At 37.8% G+C, this 25,786-nt stretch overlaps 1 protein-coding gene across 1 annotated transcript in view; it reads left to right on the top strand.

The window, feature by feature from the left end:
• HCN1 (hyperpolarization activated cyclic nucleotide gated potassium channel 1) overlaps positions 1-14,282 on the top strand; it is a 207,816-nt gene extending 193,534 nt beyond the window's left edge. The window contains exons 7-8 of the mRNA XM_074813024.1: positions 8,722-8,886; positions 10,789-14,282. Coding sequence (XP_074669125.1) covers positions 8,722-8,886; positions 10,789-11,597 — 974 coding nt within the window. The 3' untranslated portion in view covers positions 11,598-14,282. The remainder of the gene's footprint in view (positions 1-8,721; positions 8,887-10,788) is intronic.
• Positions 14,283-25,786: the final 11,504 nt, after the last annotated feature.

The following is a 25,786-nucleotide window of genomic DNA, read 5'->3' as shown; positions in this document are numbered from 1 at the left end:
GTAAAACCCCTATTATTACTATTGGCTATCACACCATAGAATCTTGTCATATGCAAATGTTCTTCTCAGTCCCTATTGCATTCTCTTCCTGTCTTCAGATGTATGACAGGATACATATGGGACATCTTCAGGATGCAGAAATTATCTCAACCAGTAAGGTTGCTGGCAAGTAGGGACGGATATTTGCAAACAAGAATCGTGTTCCTAACGTGCAATGAGGGGACAGTTCTAGAAATCTACTGAAATACATTTTTGCGTTTTTAATTGATATATTAATAGAGGTGTAATTCACTTTTTTAAAATCTTTTTCTGTTTAAAATTTTGTCAATTTCAACCTTGCTTGTTAGGACACGTTTTCTATTTCTTTTATTTGTTCTGTTAAGTAAAATAAAATTAAATTAAAATATAAAGTAAAATAAAATAAAATAAAATAAATAAATACAGTAAAATAATAAAATAATATAAATACCATAATATAAATAAAATAAAATAAAATAAAATAAAATAAAATAAAATAAAATAAAATAAACCCTGAACATGCTGAGAGCTCATGTGTCAGGGTCTTCAGAGCCAGAAATTTCAAATGAGTACAAACAGGCAATAAAAATGTGAAACAAACTAACCTGTTGGTTTTTTTTGTTGTTTTTTTTTTTTTAATAGGATGACTATATAAGGGCAACACCTATCACAAATAGATAAATTTAAATTAGGTTTAGGTAAATAGTTCAGAAAGTGACAGGAGACTGAAACTGAGGCATTAAGGAAGTTGTTTTGGACCCTTCATTGTGACTGGCCATTTTCGGTCCTTCTTTAAAACAGTAACTACTCAGCAGTGTATGCAGGCCTCTTTCATGAACCCTCTCTCTGGTTGATGAAGCCAGATATCTGAAAGCAACTTTACAGACAATTGTTGTTGGCATTTCTTAAATGAACTGTCACGCCGGCAATGTCTGCTATTGCTCAAACTCAAAGTGTCTTGTCTGTAATGCCATATTTAGTGTAAATAAGGTGGGAAAAGGTGTAGTTTTTATGAAACTTTCTTTTGGATAGTCCAGATTATAAACCTGTTTCTAAAAGGCAGTAATTGTCTCCATTTTCCTTCCTCCTTAAGTTCTCTCCTTTGCTGCAGGAATATTCCTGTAGAGCAGTGACTATATTTTAAGGTTTCTTAAATATAGGACTGAATTCAGAGCTAAATTTAACTCATCCTTTTAATTTCCATCCATTCCATAGACCTGGATTTGGGGGATATCACTTCCTCTTTTTTTCCCCCCACAGTCATGACTAATGTGAATGTAAATACTGTTTTGTAAAACAACTGCAAAAATAAAATCTGCGTAGCTATATGGCATAGCATTTAATCTTTTTTTTTTTTTTTTTTTTTAGCAAATAGTTTACTGAAACTCATTTAATTGGTGTAAGCCACATTCTGACTAATCATAAGACCTGGTGCTAGTCATTTTATTATCTATAATAAAAAGCAGTATATCCCTCAGTTTTCCATCTTGTGCACTAGTGATAGTATATTGAAAGATAAAAAGAATACATTAAAAACTTAGAAAAAAATATTATAAGTATATACATTTGATGTTTCCCAAAGTTTGATAAAGAGATAGGAGACAGAAATGCAGAAGTATGTGTTAAAGCAATCACATTTTTATCATATGAAACAGCTTCTCCTTGTTTTCTTTATGTCAAACTTCTATGTTGCATGTTAAGTCAACATGGAGCTGGGAAGTCATTTCATTTCTGAAAGAATCGGGTGTCTAGAAGATTACTGATTTATTTTTTTTCAGTTGAATAAAGTTTATATAGTCCTTTTCTAAACAAGTAAACACCACTCACATTACCTGTTGTAAAGCTGGGAGTAGAGTTCCCTGAGCTGAAGGTCCCTTCCTGTGACTGGCACACCAAGAAAGTGCCCATTAACTAGTTTCTGGTCAATGGACAACTTCAGTACCTTGAAAGAAATCAGGAAGTATTGGTCTTTGCAGCATACCAAAGAGTTGCTGTTATGAAAAGTTATGTTAGAAAAAAATAATAACCTAAACCTGGTAGTTCTGGGAAACTCACAAGATGGGTGGACGGAAAGAGCTTTGGTACATCTAAATTTTTTCTATAATAATTCAGTAATTCATTGCTCTCTGTAAAATAAACAATATTCTAATCCACTGTCCCATTCTCGTAAAGCATTCACAAATGCATTAGACCAGCTGACCCAAGCCTGTGAATTGCTTTGGTTTTCCATCTTTCTTCTGCTGCTGAAAGTAACCAGATGGTCTGAATAGCTGCTTGCCCATTTGCCCAGCAATGTATATTCTTGCTACAAGATGAAACAAGGTTCCTGCTGAGGAACTGAAGCAATAGTCAGCTGTTCTCAGCTGGAAGGACACCTCATTAGATCCTGTAGTGTTAAATCTGACAGATGATTGGAAATCTGTTACAGCTTCAGGAGGGGACAGAGCACTTAATAAACTGTGTAGAAACTGCTAATAACTTTTACTTGATTTTAGTATGGAGAGTACTATATGTCTAAAATACTAGTTAACTCATTTATTCACTACCTCAGAAAATTAAGTTCTGCACCTAGTAAAGTGAACTTTTGCTTTAACTCTGGTCTTCATGTTCTTGCAAAACAAAGCTCTACGTATGATAATAATTCACTGTATTATTTTTCTACCTATCACTATATACCATCCTAAGCTAAGAAATATGTTCCATGGAGACAGGACTGATTTGGTGTCCTTTAATAAACCAGCTAACTACTGGATTCATAACTGTTACCTTTATCAACAGAGTTTATCTGGTGGTGGACACATTTTGTCTGCAAGGCAACTTTATATTATTTTGATTTTTGAAGTTTTTCAATCTCTAGTCAAATGTTAATGTGACATAGAAAGTTGAGTAATTACATCTGAAGTATAATTTACATGGGAAATGAACTGGTGGTTAATGGATAGGTGCTACACTGTCAGATAAACTGTACTGCTTCCTGGAGTAAAAAAGGGTTTTTCCTAGGTCTATATGAAGTGGAAACAGGAAATTATTGCTAGGATAGCCAGTCCATGTACTCATCCAGCAAAGACTAAGAAAGCAATGCATCACAAATGGTGCTAGAGGTGAACTGCTCCCACATCCCCAGCAGTTTTCTTGAAAAAAGTGTTTAGGAATCACATAGCAACAAGGGAGGAGGAAAATTATTACCTACAGTGGCGTATCGATACAGTCCACAAGAACAATGAAGCTGCTCTCAGTTGGAACCAAAACTGAGGCCTACTAGTCCTAATTCTTTAAAGGTCATCCTATGGGTTGTGTCATTTACCTTAACTCACTTGGGTTTTCTTGAAATCAGTCTTCCTCAGTGCTGTCTGTCAGGTACGTAGAATTTCCTATCTAGACTGTTCTGTCACACTAATGCAATAATAAAATACAATCTACACATCCCCTGTTTTACAAGATACAGATATGGGCAAGCTTTTTCAGAAATTCATGGTATTCCAAAATCTGAACCTGATGGTCTTGATGAAATACAACCATAGAATCACAGAATCATTTAGGTTGGAAAAGACCTTTAAGATTGACTCCAACCGTTAACCTAACACTGCCAAATCCACCTCTAAACCATGTCCTATGTATGTGTGCAACTGATATATTGGTGATCAGTTTTGTTTATAATTATAACCTTCAGAAAAGGCTTAGCTTTAAACTTTATCATTCCACTTTTTAGTCATAGTCTTGATAGCAGAAAGTACATTGTGTTTTAGCCTTTTTCCATGTTCTTTTGAGAGCTGCATTGTTCTGTGGGAAAGATCTGATGCTAGCAGAACACAAATTGTGATTTTCAGACAAATTAATAGCATTTGTATTAAATATGGACCGTAAGAACAAATTAATGTTTTTAGCATTGTTTAGCTCTTTCAAATAGTCATTTTTAATTAGTGCAGTGATTGATATTTGTTTCAGAATGTTCTAGGGAACAGTTGTCCAAAGAAATTAAATAATTAAAGTAAAACTTGCATTTAGAGTTGAATTACAGGTTCATTATAGCCTTATACATGATTATTAATAGGAATTGAAGACATTCTTTTGTTTGGAAAGGAAAGATAGAAGTATTTGACACTTTGAAAGTGTCAGCATGAAGGCAATGTACCATGCCAACCGCAGATGGGAATATTAGTGAGTAATATGCTGCCGCTGCTTTCTTTTTATGCTAATAGAGAACCAAGCTGTTTGTGTTTCACTGCACACTCCTGTGCTATTGTTTGTATTTCACAGTCTGTTTAAATCAACTGAACATCAAGGAGAGCATAATTGTTGAGGGCACCTGGTGTACTTGAAGCCACTAAGACTCATTTAAAATATATCATGGATATTTGCATTACTTTTTTCTCTTCATGAAATCTATTCTTTATTTATTTGTAAAAAAATAAGCAATTACTTGGATTTATTTAAAAGAACACAAGTGTTTGATGGGAACACATTTTGACATTCTGTGTTCTTCCTCTCTGGTCCAAGTAAATAAGATTTCATACATTATGTCTTACTATGCTTGAGAGTTTGCTCCAAGCAAATAACTAATAGATGGAATGAACTTAAATGCAGAACACATACAATTAACAAGCACATTAGTCTTGTGGCAAGAGTACAAATGATGCTGTTGATACATATAACAAAGCAATATAGATGATGTATCAGTGACTGTAATACAACTCTGAAACATTGCTGGAAATGTGTATTCATCACATGGTATTTTTTTCTGTCAGAAGGCTGTAGTTCATCTTTTGAATGAGACCATTCAACTACAGCTGAGAACATGAAGCTTTCCCGGCTTCCTGAGAAGGCAGGCTCCAAGGTGGCACTCCCTGATCAGTTTCTAGGTGCTGTGATATTTGTCGTGTCTTTTTCGACCCATCCTTTATTATCTTATCTAACTAGAAGACTCTATTATGATTATTAAGAGCCTTCCAAAAAGATGTTCTTCAACCAGAAGTTGTGGGTTGATGGGGTTTGCAGAATACAATAATATAGTTTTCAGTGTTTCTTTTTATTCCCCTTATTTCATAAAATCATAGAATCATAGAATGGTTTGGGTTGGAAGGGACCTTAAAGACCACCTAGTTCCAATCCCCCTGCCATGGGCAGGGACACCTTCCACTAGACCAGGTTGCTCAAAGCCCCGTCCAACCTGGCCTTGGACACTGCCAGGGAGGGGGCAGCCACAGCTTCTCTGGGCAACTTGTTCCAGTGTCTCACCACCCTCACAGTGAAGGATTTCTTCCTTACATCTAATCTAAATCTACCCTCTTTCAGTTTAAAACCGTTAACCCTTGTCCTATCCCTGTACTGCCTGATAAAGAGTCCCTCCCCATCTTTCCTATAGGCCCCCTTTAAGTACTGGCAGGCCGCTAGAAGGTATCTCCAGAGCCTTCTCTTCTCCAGGCTGAACAATCCCAACTCTCTCTCAACCTGTTCTCATAAGGGAGGTGCTCCAGCCCCCTGACCATCTTCATGGTCTCCTTTGGACCTGCTTGAGCAGGTCCATGTCTTTCTTATATTGGTGGCCACAGGAATCCGGGTGGGATCTTACAAGAGAAGAGTAGAGGAGGAGAATCACCTCTCTTGTCCTGCTGACCACACTTTTCTTGACGCAGTCCAGGATACGTTTGGCTTTCTGAGCTGCAAGCACATGTTGCTGGATCATATCCAGTTTTCCATCCACCAGTACGCCCAAGTCCTTCTCCTCAGGGCTGCTTTCAATCCACTCATTGCCCAGCCTGTATTTGTGCTTGAGATTGTTGCCCTCACCTATGTGCAGGACCTTGCACTTGGCCTTGTTGAACTTCATGAGGTTTGCACAGGCCCACCTCTCAAACCTGTCCAGGTCCCTCTGGATGGCACATCCCTTCCCTCCAGCATGTTGACTGCACCACACAGCTTGGTGTCATCAGCAGACTTGCTGAGGGTGCACTCAATTCCACTGTCCACCTTGCCAATAAGATGTTAAACAGCACCAGTCCCAATACTGACCTCTGAAGAATGCCACTCGTCACTGCTCTCCACTTGGACATTGAGCTGTTGACCACAACTCTTTGAGTGCAACCGTCCAGCCAATTCCTTATCCACCGAGTGGCCAATCTGTCAAATCCACGTGTCTCCAGCTGGGAGAGTGTCAAATGCTTTGCACAAATCCAGGTTGATGCCGTCAGTTGCTCTTCCCTTATCCACCAATGCTGTAACCCTGTCATAGAAGGCCACCAAATGTGTCAGGCACAATTTGCCCTTAGTGAAGCCATGTTGGCTGTCACCAATCACCTCCTTATACTCCATGTGCCCTAGCATAGTTTCCAGGAGGATCTTCATGATCTTATTGGGCACAGAGGTGAGACTGACTGGCCTGTAGTTTCCTGGGTCCTCTTTATTTCCCTTTTTAAAAATGGGGGTTATGTTTCCCCTTTTCCAATCAGCAGGAACTTCACTGGACTGCCACAACTTCTCACATACAATGGATAGTGGCTTAGCCACTTCATCTGCCAGTTCCCTCAGGACCCACAGAGGTATCTCATCAGGTCCCGTGGACCTGCGCACCTTCAGGTTCCTTAGATGTTCTTTAACCTGATCTTCTATTTGACAAGTGTAATAGAAGATGAAAGAAGGGGAAAAGTAATTATATTTACTGCAGTAATATCCATGAATTCCATGGTCCCATTGTCCTGGGATGAAGTCTAATATTGTCCCTTATGGTTTCTTCCCAGCTTTCTTGTTGAATTAATCTAAAATACAGTGTTATAGATTAAGAATGATGAAAACAGTACTTTCTCCATTTTTTTTACACTCTTCAGAATGGTTGGGATCTGTAGTCAACATCTGTTTCATTTGGGGCATGTGGTGTTTTTCAAAGTATTTCTATTTGTTGAGTGTAGCAGAAGACACCTCCTTATGTCTCTAGTATTGTTTGCAGCAATTTTAAGTGAAGAGAGCTGAAAATCAGGAGGTGATTTTCCAGCTAGTTAAGTTATCTCTAAATCCAACTGTGTATTGTAAAAGTTTATTCTGTGTGAGATCTAAATAATACCTTAGGAAATGGAGCAGGCATTCACTGCATTTAACTGTTCCCTTTGGGCAAAATGTCCTTCTGACTCTTGTAACTAAAATGCAGTGGGTCAGGATGAGCTAGGGGATGGAAGAGGAAAGGACTGACTTCTGTTTGACCTGACTGGGTCTTTACAGTAAACTGTCATTATTTCATGGGCACCAAGTTTTGTGAGGCACATTAGGTCAAGACTCATAATACCCATTCGCCTCTGTATATTCTCCCCAAAGCTGTTGGGGTTTAACTACATTCTGTGCTAGTACTGATCCCACGTTAATTTACTTTGATTTATCCACGGTTATTTAAGCATCTTAGCCCCTAAGCCTTCAGGGTTAGGTGGCATGTGGAAATTCTTCAACAAGAAGTACAAGACAAAAAAAGGTCGAGGTTCTTTACATTCTTGATAATAAAAAATGTATTTTGTTGAAGACATACCCAAAAAAGGAAGAACTATGCTATCACTTTATAGATCTGAAGTAAAGTCTGCAGAATTCTTTATTTTTGTTAATGAAGAATATTTGGTTTTCCATACTTGAGAATGATAGGTTGAGATTGAGAATGATCATTTCTGATAGTCACAGAAGCAGGGTAGGAGACAGTTTCCTAGCTGTATTTAAATATGAACAACTATGAACTCTTGTCTGCTAGAACTGAGTAAGTAAACTCTCACTCTGACTGAGCCCAAGAATTGTTGATATCTCTGTGTTCTTATTCCCCAGCTTGAAAATGGGATCAACTCAAATACTTTTTTTTGCAATTAACTTTTTAATTTTTTGTATTTTAATATAAATAAATAAATATTCTACCCCATATGTTTTGCTGTTACAAGCCTCGCACATTGACTTTGGCCTTTATCCTGTAACCCTCTTCCTGTGGCTTTGGGAATAAGCATTCACAAGTTTGGGGCTATTTCTTGGGACGGCATATGGCTTTGGTCTCCTCTGTTCCAGAATGAAGATTTTCTGTTGGAGGCACTTGCAGAGAAAGGTTACTAGACTAATCAAATGGAGTAAGCAGAGATTAAAAGGGTTCTGTTTCTCAGCCCAGTGAGGAAAAAAAAGTCTAAAATCATGTTTACTCTCCCAAAATAGCTAGGACATAAAACCCAAGGAAAAGGAAGGCACTTTCATGCTTAAATCAGTTTTTCCTAGAACAGCATTCAAATTTCTTAGAACAACATTCAGATATTATTAGATTATGTATTAAATTAGTTTAGTAAATCTGGTGAATGAATAAAGGACTTGGTCCTCTGTTAGTCAAATGTTTTAAAAGATCAATAGAATCACTTGGGTTAATTGAGTCAGCAAACTGTATTTGACAGCTGATGGATCATTTCCTATAACTTGAAAAATTTTTTTTAAAAGGCTTGATAAAATCAGAGTCCAGACCGAGAAAACCTATAAGCAGGGCTCTTATTTTTATAAGAACATTAGTTATTTTTTCAGAGTAGCAAAAATAGAATCAAACACCTTCAGAATTGTCCCTGCAACCTTGCATAAACAGCAATAGAAAAATTACTGCTGAGTACTGAATTATTACTTGTGAGCACTGAGTCACTTCCTAGCCTTTATGTTTCACATGGTTCACTAATGTCTTTGTTTTCTGTGTGTGTTGAATTTTTTTCTCCCCAGAGATTTGCCTTTTGACAAAGGGCCGTCGAACTGCCAGTGTACGAGCAGACACATACTGTCGCCTATATTCTCTCTCGGTGGACAACTTCAATGAGGTTCTGGAAGAGTACCCCATGATGAGAAGAGCCTTTGAGACGGTGGCAATTGATAGACTTGACAGGATAGGTATTTTTTTTTTTCCATATTAGGAATTCTTAAAACCTTTCTACCCTTTCTTTGCCTTGAGTTGCAGGATAAAATGCCCAGATGAAACCCTTCTTAAAAGCTTTGTTTCTGTTACACTGCAGCAGATGTTCTGTTGATTTATGAATAAGACATGTCCAGACAAGAAATTCTGCAATCTCACTTTTAAATAATAAAAATCTTTGAGTTCTAGAAAGCTGTCATACTCCTCTGAGGATTATTTTGTATACTTTAATCATCATTAGTGTTATTTATTAATCCTTTATATTTCTTTTGCTGCCCTCAGCACTTTATAGGATTTGTGCTGTTTCATGAGCAGTAGATGACATTTTCCTGCATAAATTGTTTACAGATGACATCTATAATGCTGAGAAGAGCTGAAGCCTCTCAGCACTCACAAAACCCGTGTTTGTTGAAGTGAATTAATCCTTTGCAGAAGGGCTCTCATTTTCCTCACGACATGGGCACTGCAAGCATTGATGGCTGCACACTGGCATTACTCAGATCTGCTTGCAATCAGAAAAGCAGGCCAACGATATCCAAATGAAAGGCAGAAGGATATGGCAGATTATCAAAAAAGGTTGTGCAGTCTGCTATTGTGCATCCAGACATTCTGGACCTATCTGATAGGACATACTGGATAAAATATATGATCTTTGGTTGGAAGAATTACATTCTGATCATCATTATTGACACTGGTTTTAAAATGCAGTTATGCATAAAAAATCATTTATCCTGTTTCTTCACAAGAAAACTTCAGTATAAGGATTTCCCCACATCACTCTTTCTCAATACAGTTACATCTGCAGTTTCTTCAAAGTGAATACAGAAAGAATTACAGGGCAGTGTTGTTGTGCTGTTGATTGAAAGCTGAAGATGTGATTTGGAATAAAGCATGTTTTCTTTAATATAGATGAAGAAGTACAGGTATACACGATTCTAATATTTAATAGACCTGTTTCAGTATTTTGCAGATTGTGAGCACTCAGTGCATTAGTTTATCTTATCAAGGCTTTTGTCTCTCAAGACTCTCTGGAAATGCAGTCCAACTCTAAGTAATATGTGCTTAAATAATATTAGTAGTAAAGTCCGGTCCGCTCTTGGAGTGGCAATCCCATCTGAAGTGCTGTGTTTTATTAAAAAAAGGAACAACTGAGTGCAATTGTGTTCCTGTGCATCTGATGATACACAATATTGTCTACATTTTGCAGACACTGAAAGCCATCAAGCAGACATCATGACACAGGGTACAGCAGTCTTTATTGTGCAAGCAGGTGTCACATTATCTGTGAGCTCATATTAGTTTACAAACATTTGAAAAGGAGATTTCTTGCAAGCTAGTGGTCAGTGGTTACTAATGTCTAATAATTAGTTCCAGGGAATGTGCTAGATGACAGGTGTATTTATAACTTATGTAACAGTTTAGTGGAAATTAGGACAGTTTTACAATGAGAAAGAAAAGTGTTATACATGCAGAGCTCAATGGCTTTTTCCACCCTGTTCTTCAGTAAATTACCATGGTTACATTTTCAGAATAATTGTAGTAATAGCAATACAGTACAAGTGAAGAGGCTTAGAAAGTCCAGGTGTCTTTGAGCACGGTGGTGTTATGAAAGCCCACCATGCTGGGGCAGAGAGAGGGAAACGGTGTGCATGGAGGCCAGCTGTCAGGGTCTGCTTGCCAGCATGAGTTGCTGTGGCGTTCCCGGTGCGGCACAGCCTACTACAGTGTGCTTGCCACCAAGCCATGGCCCCTGCTCAGAGCCGTGCTTGCTGAGGCTTTTACGATATATACCCCTCGGTGATGGGTGCTGAAATGCAAAGTCAGAGCAGGAGTCTGCCTCTGTGTGTCAGGCTCACTAACTCTTCTGCCTCTCTGTGAAGGGAAGAAGAACTCAATCCTCCTGCAGAAGTTCCAGAAGGACCTCAACACCGGGGTTTTCAACAACCAGGAGAATGAGATCTTGAAGCAGATTGTGAAGCATGACAGGGAGATGGTGCAGACCATCGCCCCGGTAAGCTTGCAGCAGATGCCTGCCCTGAACTCCAGCACCTCTGCCTCGTCATCGCGCGTCAGGACACAGTCCCCTCCCGTGTACACCGCCAGCAGCTTGTCCCACGGAAATCTGCACTCCCCCTCGCCCAGCACGCAGACGCCCCAGCAGGCTGTCATCCTCTCGCCCTGCTCCTACACCACCGCTGTCTGCAGCCCACCCGTACAGAGCCCTCTGGCCGGCCGAACTTTCCAGTACGCCTCGCCGACCGCCTCACAGCTTTCCCTCATGCAGCAGCAGCCGCAGGTGCCCCAGCAGCCCCCGGGGGCCGCACAGAAGAACGAGGTCCACAAGAGCACCCAGGCCCTCCACAACACTAACCTGACCCGGGAGGTGCGGCCCCTCTCTGCCTCGCAGCCTTCCCTGCCCCACGAGATCTCCACCCTGATCGCCAGGCCTCACCCCACCGTGGGGGAATCCCTCGCCTCCCTCCCTCAGCCCACCCCTGGGCCTGGCATGCCCCCAGCCGGCCGGGCTACCGTCCCCCATCGGGTCTCACTCTTTCGACAGATGTCCTCGGGAGCCATCCCCCCAAATCGGGGGGCTGCGCCACCCACAGCCCCTCTGCAAAGGGATTCTTCCACAGTCTTAAGCACAGAGCCTGAGGGAGACAAACCACGGTTCGCGTCAAACTTATGATCCCTGGTAACTGTGAGCAACAGACTTGTAACGAACCAAGCACCATCCCCGGAACTATTTTAGCCTGTTTCCTAATGTACCCCAGCAGTCTACTATGAGAAAAATACTTTAGACAGCTTTGCCCTACATAACGAATGTAAAAATTATATATATATATATAAATATATATATATATAAAAAAAAAAACTTAAAAAGCTTGTTTGAATTCATATCTTCCTTTCTTGCATTAAAGAAGTCTAAATTGAGCTGTAATATTACTTATTTCTAACATGTCAACTTTAAAATCAGTCTAACAGATTTCTCTGTTTATGAGGTTTGCTTTTTTCATGGGAAAAGTGTCAACACAATAACAAACTTCAAACAAGAATATTAAAAAAAAAGAGAAATATCAATCTAACTAACAAGGCACTGGCCAAGTGATATTCTGAAACCTTTGTTATTTCATTTATTGCAAACACATTAATTTCTCATGAAGAATTCAGTTATTTCCCATTGCATTTCATATGTTAGCACTTTCTTTTGGGAATTAGATTGGAAAAGAAATAAATTGCAAACACCTGCAATCAAAAGGCTGGCACTAGCACTCCTCTGGATAGGTTGTAACCTCATGACATGTCAACCCTTCTGTTGTTTCAGAAAACTGGGTGGACTTCGATATTCACATTGCTAAAGACTTACAAAGACTATAAAAATTGCCAGTGTAAATAACTTTTTAGACCCAAACAAAAATAGCTGCTGTGTGGTGTACCATTGCAAGGTCTTTGTTTAGGAATTTAGGTTCTGCTCTTCACTTCAAAATTTACAGTTTTAAAATTTGTTGAAGCTAAGTACAACACAACTGTTGAATTGTAATGCAACGGCTTAAAACCTACAATGTTACTTTTACATGCAATGTTTTATGCAAAATTGTACGCTTGATCCTGCAAACCGCTTGTACTTCACCAGTACCATCACTTTTCTTCTCCTTGCCCTCAATAGCATCTGAGACTATTCCATGCATGCTTTGGGGAAAAAAAAAAAAAGACAATAAAAATAGGTTCAGTCAGCCATTGTAGGAAAAGGCTTTACGGTATCTTAGAAAATAATAATCATTCATTAATTGTCTCTACCTTAAAATTCCTATAATGCTGACTTTGAATCTCTGGTTTAAGTCTAGAAGTGAGGTTTTTCATTTAAAGGATTATTTGTAAACCACAGCTTGATTTAGGCTTTCAGGTGCTTTCTGTGTCTTCACTGTAGTTTTGTAGTTGACTGTGGTGTTAATTTACAAAAATAAATATAATATAGCATCAAGTCTGTCTGGAAATGCACGAATTGCTCTGTGTATATTGTAATTAAATGGTTAGTATATCCTAAGGCATGTAGTGTCAAACATAGCCCATAGGTACGAGGTTTATTATTTTTTATGTCTTCAAAACAGAAAGGAAATGGTGACAGAAAGCAGGGTTAAAGCATACTGTTTTGTGAACGTTTTGTTTTGTTTGCTCAAACCTTCACATTATCTTATCCACCAAAAAAAAGTTCTTTCGTAATCATTTGTGCCTGATTTGTCACATTAAATAGAGATTGAAACTAAATGTGTCATAACTTAACTCATTGAAAAATCAGCATTGTGGAGATGATACAAACATGTATTCTGTTCCTTAAAACTCAGCTGACTCATGTTAAGGAAGTGAATGCAAAGGAGTTCTTCTTTTCCTATTAATGCTGAGTTTGATGATGCATGGAAAAATTAAATAACATCACAAACTACGTAATGCAGTGAATCCAGATGTACTTGAGAGCCAAGTAAATATTCTAAAGCTAACAGAGCTTGAACCCATGCTGCCTGTTATGCCTTTTACTAAAGTGGTACTTCAAATAAAAATTTAAAAAAATCTTCCAGTTTTTGGTGACTCCCGCTCACCAGTAAAAATTGCTGTAATTAACCCATTAACATGCTGCTGCCATTAATTTAAGGGGCCCAGAGTAGTATATGGGGAAGTGATTGTTTAAAAGTGTTTGGAACATTATGGATACGCTGCAAGACCATTTATTTATCAGTACAATACCCCTTATATTATTTTAATACTAACAAATTCTGTCAGTTAATTAAGATCATATAACTGATCTTTCAAACTGTTTAAGGTTTACATTTGATAGGAGAAATGGGGTTAGTAGTGAAATATTTTTATATATATTTTTATTTTATTTTAAGCACTATGAAGAAATATTAATTCACATGGTCTTTCAGTGAAACCATAAATAATTTTTAATGACTTTGTAATAGAGTGGACAATATCTAGGATTTGTATGTTAATTTAAAAAAAAAATGGTACAGGGTAAAACTATATACGTATATATATATGTATGTATGAGTGTACATATACTTAGATTAAGAAACAAATGACTCACATTCCTGTAATATAAAGGTCCATTGCAGGTTTCAGAACTGACCTATTTTCTCTGTACATAAGTAAGCCCATAAGTATGAAATCTTACATCTGTACAGGATGAAATGTATTAATGAAAAAGGTTGGATCTTACTGCTGCTGGGAAGACTATAGAGCTGATTCTTACAATAACTGTATGATCAGGGATGAGTTAGATTTTTTTCTTTTGTCTTTGCTGAAAGCCATAAATAAATATATATAAAAGATTATTAATAAATTGAAGAAAATATATAAAAAATAAAACCATTAATGTTTTTTTGTTTCGTTATCTTTATAACTGAGCAAGTTTTGCTTCACCATGAAAGAACTGCTTTCTTTTCTCTTTTCTTTGTTCCGAGCCCAGAATTGATATGCACTAAGTATGGGGAGGTGGGGGGAAAAAACTGCCTGAGTAATTATGTGCACTGTAGGAAGAAGAGGTCTTAGAAATTCAAGGATACTACCTGGTTTACTCAAGCAATTCCTAAGCTATATTTACTCTGTAGCTTAGAGGAATTCATGGTGCTGAAAACATTTTCCCCACAAAAGTCTCTTTTAAGCCATCACTACTAACCTGTTTTATTTCTAGAGTACAAATTTGAAACTGAAGTTCACTTATATATAAAATTTTAAATATCCTGGGGGAGAATCCCAAGTAGTGTTTGTGTAATTTAATAAAAATGTATTCTGTCATATTTTCACTTTATCTTACTATGGGTGCCAATACCCAATGATGTATCTCTGAACTTGTGTATAATAGTTGAGATTTCAAGGGAATATTGATGTGGGAGTAGTGTTCATTAATTACATTTTAGGTGATTGTAAATGAAAAAGCATAGTCCACTCAGACCAATAGTAGATTTTTTTAAATTGCATTAACTTCAGAAGGATCAATATAATCCTAGATTGATAAACTGTAATTTTAAGCAAGCATGAGTAGCTGGATTTTCAAATTGCATCCTAAAGTGTATTGTGAATTCTTTTCAGTGATATTTAATTATTTTTAAAATTTTGCATTACTAAGATATAGCTCCAGTCCAATTGTAGTCAATGAAATATTTTCCAAAAGAACCAGCATTGTACTAGAAAATTCTTGTTTAGGAGCAAAATTCAGTTCTGTCTACATTTGACCACAGCGCAGGGTATACTTTGTTTGGTCCAGTCTTCTTATTTCGTACATGTTTGTGTACAGAACCAAAAAGAAACAATGGGTTGTTTTTAAGTGATATTTCATATCACTATATATGATACCAATGTGTACCTACACACCAGTTAATACAAGTTTAAAATCTGTCATTTCTAATATATCTACCTCAACTTACTTCCTACTTTACCTTAATTTTAATTTTAAAAGTGGCAGCAAAACTGGAACCAAAGTAAATTTCCTTTTAAACAGCAAACTTTCATGCCTTGGTACATGTCATTAAGAGTTAAGCTTACTGTTTCTATTTTCAAAATTTACTCATGAGTTCTCACACTGACTTCAGTATTTCTATCCATATGAGTTCTTTTCTACTTTATAGGTGACATTGTCAAGTGAAGAAAAATGTTTTGTTTTAAAAATAAAATGTTCGATTTTTAAACAAACCTGCAATTCAACTGCTCTGGGAATACACAGTGACATTAGTAATTTCTGCTGTTACGAAGTCTTCTGTTCACGAAGTCTTCTGTTATTCTTCAAATAAATGTTGCAAGATAGGAACAGAAAGTGTTTATTTAGAAATCATGGGTCTGTGCTAGAAGCATTATCTCGTACAGTCTAGAACATGCTATAAGAATTGGGTGTGCAAATTTATTTGTTTAGTGGATTTAGGCTTTCCCCTCCTTTTTTTTTTTTTTTTTTAAGCAGGGAAGAGTAAGAGCATTAAAATTGCCCTGAACCATATCCTCTGAGAAACCCATATTGTGAATCTTGAATGCATTTTTACCAACAATCAGTACCTGGTACTCCTTTGCATACTTAACAATTTAAGTCACCTCCTTGATTGGTGTAGTGGGTCATACAGGCAAATGGTGTGATTTCTGGTCCATGGTTACATTTCCCTCACCTCTGTGAAGACATGCAATATCTTAACTATGAAATATCTTAAAAACTTATGGTAGCACTGAATTTTTCAGGTTAAGATATGGGAACTTTAGAAAGAGAAACACAGTGATAGTAGACAAGCAGAGTAAGCAACTAAATAAATTGATTTTAAATCTACCTGTGTATCTTCCATATATATTTTAAAATACTGCTACGTGTAGTTTAAAAAGATGTATTTTGTGAGAATTGAAAACCACCTTTACTGACTCCATTAGATGATTTAGGATGTACACCATGGCTTAGGTGATCCTTGGCCTACAAACTGACAAGCTCAAGTGCACATTTGAACTAAAACTAAAATTTGCCCCATCCTTGAAACTGTTCCAGTTATGTCATGTTATTTCACATGCTTGCAAAAGATACCATATTTTATACCATTCTCGGGTTTTACATGTCAGATTTGCAGTATGGTTTCCCCTATGCTCTGCTTTGAAGATGGCGTGCAGTGCTGAGTTAGTTCTTGCTGACGAGTCATTGGCAAATTCAGATTGAGTAGAACCGCAGACCAAATGAGAAGAGATGTCAAATGCCAAGTCTACAACCAGTCCAAACTAGCCTGTGCATGACAGGGAAGCAGGTACTTGAACCATTTCTCTGGAAAGTCAGCAGGCGCCTCCAGAGGGACTCATACTGAACCATGGGTCTCAACAAACCTGAGGTCCAATCTGAAAATGCATCTTCAATGTCAACTACTTCTGAACTCCACAGTAACTGAAAAGTTTACATAGACACAAACAGTAGTTCCTATAGCATTAGCAAAGCATATATCTTCTATTAAATGACTACTCATTAGGTTCCATATTGCTCTTGACATCACAAAATCTGAGATGTTCTCTGGGTGCTACACTGAGTGTGACCATTGCTCATGGTTTTACTTACATATTTTCTTCAGGGAACAGATGTATGCAGTCTGTCTCCTGTTTTGTCACTGCAGTGTATAGGTTTTAAATGGAGAGTTCTAGTTTTGAAGTAAGAGAAGTACTGTGTATCAGAGGGAAGTAACTGCAGATCTCAGTCTTCATTGCGGACAGTTGGGCATTTTGGAGTTACAGACTAACTCTTTTTTCATTCAATTATTTATTTCTCTGCAAAGTCAACATAAAAAAATTGGGTTTGTTCTGCTTTTTACACCGGAGGTGCAGTCTGCATTGTTGAAGAGATGCCTGCAGCCTTTTAAATTAATTAGCTTTTTCTAAGTGCTGGAGGATTTATGTCCTGTTATATTGGTTCCCCTAGTCCAGCCAAGAGGCAGTGTGAGCAATAACTGATGCCAGGTCATGTTGACTGGAACGAGCAATCTTCTAGGTAAGAAGAGAAGATGGACAATAATATTAGAGGTGCTCTTACAAAGAACCATAATTATTGATCAATTCACATCTGAATCCTCTATGGTAATGTAGATTATATTGTCATTGCAATTTTTTTTTTTTTTAATCTGCCGATCGATACCGTTTCTGCCTATGATTTGTCTTCATCCTGTGCTAGGTCATCTTGGCAACAAAAATGTGTACCAATATTTGGAGGCAGTGCTGTATCTTAACGGTATTTAAGTTTAGATGATACCTGTTTGTTGATATTCAAAAAAGATTAAGAAATTTAAAAAAAACAAAACAAAACAAAACCAAAAACAAACAAAAAAAAACGAGAAAGGAAGTGCATTGTGTGCATTTTACCAACTGGTATTATGCTGACGCCTTCCTCCAGGAAGGGCTCAAGTAATTTTAATGATTCACTTGAACCTTATTATATCACAGAAACGGTGAATGCTGTGGAAAAATCCAAGAAAATCCAAGAGAATGGTTTGGATATCTCTTTTCTTTTATCCAGTAGCAAGAAGCTGTTCATGAGATACCAGACAAATCAGATTCTAGATGGGACAGCTCAAGGCTTTTGTTTTCATTCATGTCTGCTTTGCAAGACAAAAAGGTGTGGACATAATTCAGAACTCCCAGTCAAAATCTTGGCTGAAATAATGCACACAGAGAGATAGACTTCCTTTATAGAGCATACAGTAATTTTATGTCAACTGGCACATAACATCAGAAAGCAAGCTTTTAGACAGTGGGAAAAAATTAACTTGTTCACCACTGCATACATGACTGAAGATGGTATGTGTCCCTAAACACTGTGTGATCTACTGTGTGGATTAGATCAAAGATAACCTCTGAGTCAGAAAATGAGAAACTTTTTGCGCTTTTAATCTCCTGTTTTATTTGTATACATTTAAAACTCCCAGAATAACAAATCCAAATACTAAAAAAGGGATCTGTGACTTTGTGAATCCCTTAGGTTTTGATCCTCTATAGGTAACCATTACAGCTGTCTTTCTGGTTTCTGTGAGAGCTGAATTAATCTGAATGAAAATGTCTCACATGAAACATCTCTCAGATTTGGAGTATGAGAAGATTAATATTTTATAGCCTTTATTTTCTTGCTTTGGCCTATGATAGTCTAGTGTTCTGTGAAAGAGATGTGTTTTTAACTGGTCTTTCGCCATTTATTTTACAGCTTGCTAGGAAAAAGAGAGTTGGCGTTGTTAATAGGTGGCAAAAATTGATGTATCTGGGGTGAACTTCCATAGTGTAAGCAGTGTTATTGCAGAAGACAGCACTGAGCACGAAGCACCATATGTCATGGTCCTGGTTATGCTGGCTGTTTCAAGTCCATGATTGTCAGTGAGGTCACATATTGTTTATTGCTGCACTCTTCTGGGTCACTTTTTGCTCTCTTATCCTGTCCCTAATAGTCCTGTGCAAGAAAGAGATACTCAATATCTGGAACATACAGAAATTCTTCTGTCTTTGAGAACAGGTTTTTCATAATTTCAGCTGTGATATATGATAAAATACATAGTGTCAAGTGGAATTATTGTTTTCTGTTTTTCATTCTCAGATGTTTGTGGGAGCTTCTCAATACTAATGGGACATACTGATGTCATTGCCAAAGAGCAGTGAAAAGAACAAAAGTGACAATAACAATGAGTAGAATAAAGGCAAAGAGAAGTGCCAGAGGCAGAAAAATTTTATTTCCTCTAAATAAGGCATTTGTGTTGAGATCCCTGAAGGACATGAAAAGGATAGGGGAGGAAAGATGACAATATGTCATGTCCTATTTAAGTGTACGAAGCAGCTCCGTCGTGAGGGTAGCGATAAAGCAGGAGGAGTAGGAGAAATCAATCTCTCTTGTTTCCGTCACAAATGTAGGACTTTTTTTAGGTAATTTATTTCATTTATTTTGAGAAGTGAAAGCAGATAGACCCACTTTGCTGCTTGCTTCTGTTGATATCAGAGGTGAGCCTGCTAGAAGAGTGTAAGAGAGAGAATCTGGAAAATCCCAAACTGGTGAGTATTCTGGGCACTTTCTGTCACTGATCCCATGCACTCTTTTAACACTTTTTGTATACTGAAAAATACCAACGTAATTTTTTTGTCTTGTTATAATAGTATTGCACTCTGTGTTTAACAATTACTTTTATGAACATTGAAAATATGCACAAGATTTGTCAACTTTGCTAGTTAAACTTCATAATAGGCTAAATCAAGCTTACTGTGAGTCAGTCCAAAAAACTTAGATGAAAACCACAAAAATTACTACTGATCAGGATATGGTGAAGACTGTGACACAGCATAACCAGCATATAAGATTTCCGAAGCTGTTTCTTCTAAAGATTTGTTCAAACTTAGACCAAATCTTACCATCCCACACATTCCCCTATCTTCCTTATTTACTGTGGCAAATTTGCTGTGGCTTATCTCCCATTTCTTTTTTTGCACATCCTGTAAGTCATTTGTCGGCTTCTGGGAGTGAAGCCAGAACATCACTGTACTGGTGGTGAAAGGCAACAAATCATGACAGTACCCCACAAAACTATGATAAACCTGTCTTGGGCAGCCAGAGACTATAAGTGGAAAAGGTTACTTGTTTGCTTCATAGTATGTCCTGCAAACACTAGGGGTAAACAGAGGCATGCATTATTTTGAAATCCATCTGGAAGAAAATATCCAGAATATGATTTAATTCTATCTATTTGTACATTAAGTTTTGTTTTAACACTACACTTGGGGGTAGGCAAGCTCATTATAGATAGTAACAGCAAGTCTAGGATAAATAAATATACTACCTAGTGACTATGCTTACCACCCTACAACAAATGAGTATTGGGAGGAAAAGATGTGTAACTCATTTAACCATTAACATCTAAGAGCACTCATACAAATTGCACTTCGTGATGGAACATCTGATCTTAATAAACATCATGTAAATTTATTAAAAGTTTATTTGTACTAGCACTTGGAAGATAGGGCCTTACAGGAAACTGATGAAAGCTATTCAGTAATGTATAAAGAAAAAAGATTAAACTAAATTATAAAGAACATAACAAAACAGAAATATATTCAGTTATGCGTGTATATCTCCTTCATGGGCTTTTATGCAGACAGCAGTGCAGCCCAGCCTTCTACACCTTGAATCCAAAGAATACACACTGGATCTTAAGTTTGTTACAACCATCTGTGATCTCCAGCTATTGTTAAGTCGGTACAATCCCATTCTTAGTGCCCTATGGGACAGTTTTTCAGCCAGAAGAATGTTGGGAATCTCAACTATTGCTTTCAAACTTTAGGTGCAGCGAAATGTTTTAGTCAAAAGTATTTCCTAATCTTAAACTGTTAACCAGTTATGAAAATATTAAATATAATTCCTTAGATATTTTATTTTACATTTTTTCAGCAAGTAGTATCTAGAACTCTCATTTATATCATATATTAAGATTATACTATATACTAGGATTAAAGTTCCATCAGTAGGCATAAGTTTTGGTTATTACCTTTGTTTCTTTTATTTCCTGTTGGCACTAGAGAATAGTGTTTGAATGCAACAAAAAAACCATAACCCATTAGAATTGAACAGAGGGATTTCCTTAAGACCAGAGTAAAGAAATATCACACTATACCAAGCATTATGAACAAAACTTCTTCAGCTCTGCTCCCGCAGTTTCACTGCAGTATCAGCCCTTCAACTTTGGTGCATCTGCTCTGCACAGAATTATACATTTAGTAGTTCATCCTTTTAGTAGCCTTTTTTCTAGTCTTCCCAAGTCCAGCTTGAATTTTCACTCTCTTCTCCAGGACAAACACAGGCCCTTTACAGTGATTACGTGCCTTTTAAGGCTTTTAAATGGTGTGTACACCCGTTGCATGGGTTGTGGCACTGATGCACAAACCAGCTGGCAGTCGGTAACTAGCAGCATTGCTATGGAATCACTGTTCAGGCCAAGACTATTTATTAATGTCTTCATTAACCCTGATGGTGTGTCAAAGTGCACTCTCAGCAAGTTTGCCAACACCCCCAGTTGACAGGGGAGGACAGAGGCAGGTGTGGGAGCAATTAATACGCTGAAGGACAACAGTGTTCAATGGGGCCTCAACAGCCTGGAGAAATGGGCTGACATTGATCTCATGAAGGTCGGCAAAAAACAAGTGCAAATTCTTGCATCTGGCATGGAATAACCTTATTCAACGTTACAGCCTGGGGGACGGCTGTGTAGAAAACAGCTTTGCAGAAGAACAGGGGGACCTGGGGATCCTGTGGACTACAAGGGGAGCACAAGCCAAGGCTGTGGTCTGGCAGCAAAGGTGGCAATTGCAGCTGTATTAGCCAGGCTGTGTTAGCAAGGCAGCAGCCAGCAGGATGAGAGAAGTGATCCTTCCCCTCAATTCAACACCTGTGGGACTGAATCAGGAGTATTGCGTTCAACTTTGGAGTCCCCAGTGCAAGAAACAAATTGACCAACTGGAGGAAGTCCAGCAAAGGATCAGCAAGGTATCCAGGCGGCTGAAGCAAGTGAGGTACAATTTGAAGCTGAGCAAGCTGGGCTTGTTTAGCCTTAAGATGATGTGGAAGGTGGGGCTTGGGGAGGCCTTACTGCTCTTTATGAATACCTGATCAGAGGATAAAGATGAGGTGGAACCAGACTCTCCTTGTTGGTGCACAGCAATAAATTGAGAGATTATGAACATGAGTTGTAACATAGGAAGTTCCAATTAGATATAAAGGAAAAAGGGTTTTTACTAATAGGGTAGACAAACACTGGAACAGGAGCCACGTGAGGCTGTAAGATCTCTGTCATTGGAGGTGTTCAAGACTCAATGGGCATGGCCTTGAGCAACCTGATCTAATTAGACCTGTTTTGAGCAGGATGTTGTACTGGATAGACCCCAAAGATCACTTCCAACCTAAATTATTCTATGATGATATGATTGCAACATCACATCTGTGCCCACAGCTCCTGCCCCCTCATCACCAGCCACTTAGCTTGAATAAGCTTGGATTCAATGGCCTAAGTCACAAGTCGCAGCCATTGCTTCTTTGTTGTTAATATGGAGCCTTTTCCTGGTATGGAGGTTGTAGAGCAGCCCCTGTACGAGGAGCTTTAGGAAAAGTGGAGTTTCATGAAATCGTTTCTCTAGTTAAAAGAAAGGGATAAAGAGAAGTATGCAAAAGAGTGGAGATAGGAAAAGGCAGTAAAATGTCTCAGGTGATACAGTGTCCTTCCTGCTGGAAACTGCTAAAGTAAAACTGCCAATTCTTTCCTCAGGCAGTGTTATTTCTGCATGCACTCAAGCCTCTTCTGTTCACTCAACTGACAAGTCTTTACTATCTCTCGCACTTAACACTACAGCACCAGCAGGCTGGGCTGTACTCCTTTCTGTCTCCTGCTATAAGCTAGAACAAAAACTGTCGGCAAACTTGTGGTTATACAGCCAAAACTCAGTCTTCATTTGTGGCAGCAGTGCAACAGGCAAGATTAAAGCTGATATAAGCATCTTTCTTATGCTTCCATGTGGATTATAGCCCAGCATCCTCATCTGTAATACAGAAACCAGGGTATACTTATTTTGTATGCACTGCCACTGTTTGCACACAAGCTGAACATGGCCCTGCATGTTCACTTTGTATTGAAGAGAATTTACTATTTAGTTCAGCTACAAATCAAACTGATTTTCTGTGTGCAATGATTGTTTATGGCCCAATAATACTGAAAAATTAAAGGTAGGAAGGAGAGCTAATACCAGTAAATGCTGTTATATGAGGAGACAAGTCTTCAGCTGGTTGTTTTTTTCTTCCAGACATGCCTGAACTGTTACAGCCATTGCTCTTTATTCAGGCAGTGACTTCAATTAGGCTTCAAAAAGTTGGTTATCAATTTATTTAATTTTTGAGGATAAACGTGCTTTCTGCTTGAAATCTCAGCAGCAGAGAGTTCTCTCTGTCTTTGCTTGTTTACTGTCATCCTAGAGTTTTCTACAGGCCAAAGTAGTCTTAGCTAAATGAGATTGTTTTCTCACTTCAGAGGACAGACTCATGGCATTTTGAAATATTTCCTTCCAGTCCTCGGACCTTGCAGTCAGAAACATGGGGTAGTTAACAACATCTGAGCTGGCTAAAAAGAACCCCAGAGAGGAATCACTGCCCAATGCAGTTGCAGATTGCTCTTGGTACTATCTTTTTAATTAAGAGATTAAATATTAACATGAAGCAGTGGTATTCTGCATACTGCTGCAAGTTTATTTTGTATCTCAAGTTTGGTGGTATACTCTACTTCAAGGAGGCTTTAGTAATTTATAGGGACATGGTACAAAATTCAACCCTGTATGCTCAGTTAGCTACTGAGAAGATAACCATGGCAACTATATGACCATTTTAACACTAGTCTTCAGAGAACCTAGCTAGCCAGGTGAGGTGCTCCACTGCAGTTGAGAGCCAACTCATTGTGCATTATTTAAAGACTTCTGCAAGTAGTCAGTATTACAAGAAACTTCTGCTACTTTCCTGTTGGCTTGCATATCATACTCGGAAATATGGATTCAAATTAATCATCTTTCTGAGGATGATGCATAAGCCAAAAGGAACACAGCAGAAGTTTCTTATCTCAAGGGAAGCCTTCTGGCCATGTTTTTGGAAGAGAAGAAAATAAATTGTGCTTTGAACAAATGTGATGCACAGATATTGAGACACATAAGATGCAGAGCCTTACACAGCTGAGTTTTTACAGTCACTTTTTTAGAGTAGAACCACTTTTCAGAATGATGGTGTTGCCCAGTTAGTTTCATCTTGGACTGCATGGAACCTGCATTTATCATAAGATATAAAAAACTACAAAACATTGTATTAATTATCTCACCCCAGGTAGGAATTCTTCATTTCATAGAATATACAGGGGTTAGCTTCCTTTATTCTGAGCAATAAAAATTTAAGAAAATCTGAAAATTAAAGTACTAACATATGTGTCTGCCACTGCCAATCTCTTTTTTAAGATTTTTTTTTTTCCATGATGCCTTGGCCTGTCATTCTTGCATTAATTTCTTTCTCCTTTGTGTAAGTTAGTAAGGATGTCCCTTTTTATAGCTTTTAATTGCTTTACTTTGTTGTAAACCTGTGCTTTTGGTTACTAAGTACTCTTTTTCCTAACAGTTAATGTATTATTCACTTTATTTAAGGCTAGTCTTACATCTGTAAAGATAATTTGCAAGCCATTGTAATTAATTAAAGTGTAGAGTCAGTCTGACAATTTTGTTCATTGCCATCAGGTTTACAGATTCTACTTAGTCTTAAATACATTGCCAGAACACTGATGCTGAAACAGAGACATCTTAATAGCTCTGCTGGCCTGTGGGCAGAAAATCAGAGTCTATACCCAAGTTCAAGAAGAAAAACCACTTGCAGAAAACAATTTGTCCCATGATGTGAGAGCTGCCTTGCAACTTTTGCTTCTCTAGTTTCTATCATGTAGATGAAAGAAAGTCCTATGGTTTATATTGATGTAGGGACTGAGACTATTGTTTTTTCCTACAGTAAGACTATGAGATCACCATCAGTTCCTAAAACTGAGAGGCAATAGGAAATGTATGACTAATGCCACTTTTTCCTAACACAAATGTGAGCAGATGCTGTCTAAGTCTGCATTGAAATGTACATGTGGTTTTCCAGATAAATGCTCTAAGTGGGAAAGATACGGTATCGGTCTATACTGTCTGCAGTGTTCATCCTACAAATGAAATGAACAACTCTGCTAACAGTAGAGTTTTGTTGATCAATGTTTTGTCCAGGAGGGATCCTGCAGCTTAGGGACTCCATGTATCCTTGTTGCAGCTGCGTCAGCTGTATCCTGTAGTGCAAACTCAAGAAACAAATGTTATATGCAACTTTAGTGACTGTATTTGAATTCACAGTGTCAACAATTTGAACAAACTTTCCAGCAGAAAATATTTTCTGAGCTAATCTGTGATCTGAAGATGTGCATAGTCTGCTTCAAAAAAATAGTCAAGCTTTATTTTTCTCTAGCCTGAAAATGTTTGTTATAAGAATCATATACAGATTTGTAAAGGAAGAGAAATAATATAAAACAAACTTGTTTATGATAGTGGTTGTGTTGATTCTAGGTGAAATAGAAGTTAAACAATTAATTATATATCAGTCATAGTTCATATGGGTGACAGAATAGTTCAGTGTTGAAAAGGTGGCATCAGCGAAGACCTGTTAGTGTAATGGAAACTGAGAATTTGGGTGTGATTAGCTCAGAAAAGACTGCTGTCCTTTCTCTTAATTGCCCTCTCTGTGAATTGCAGATGGATCATATCTTCAAAGGTTTTTGTAACATCGTTAAAGTCTTGCTACAGGAGCAAGTATGGACA

Source organism: Strix aluco, chromosome Z (assembly GCF_031877795.1).
Source record: "Strix aluco isolate bStrAlu1 chromosome Z, bStrAlu1.hap1, whole genome shotgun sequence".
Taxonomy (NCBI): Eukaryota; Metazoa; Chordata; class Aves; order Strigiformes; family Strigidae; genus Strix; species Strix aluco.
The sequence above is the reverse complement of the archived record's forward strand: the minus strand, read 5'-3'. Positions and strand labels throughout refer to the sequence as shown.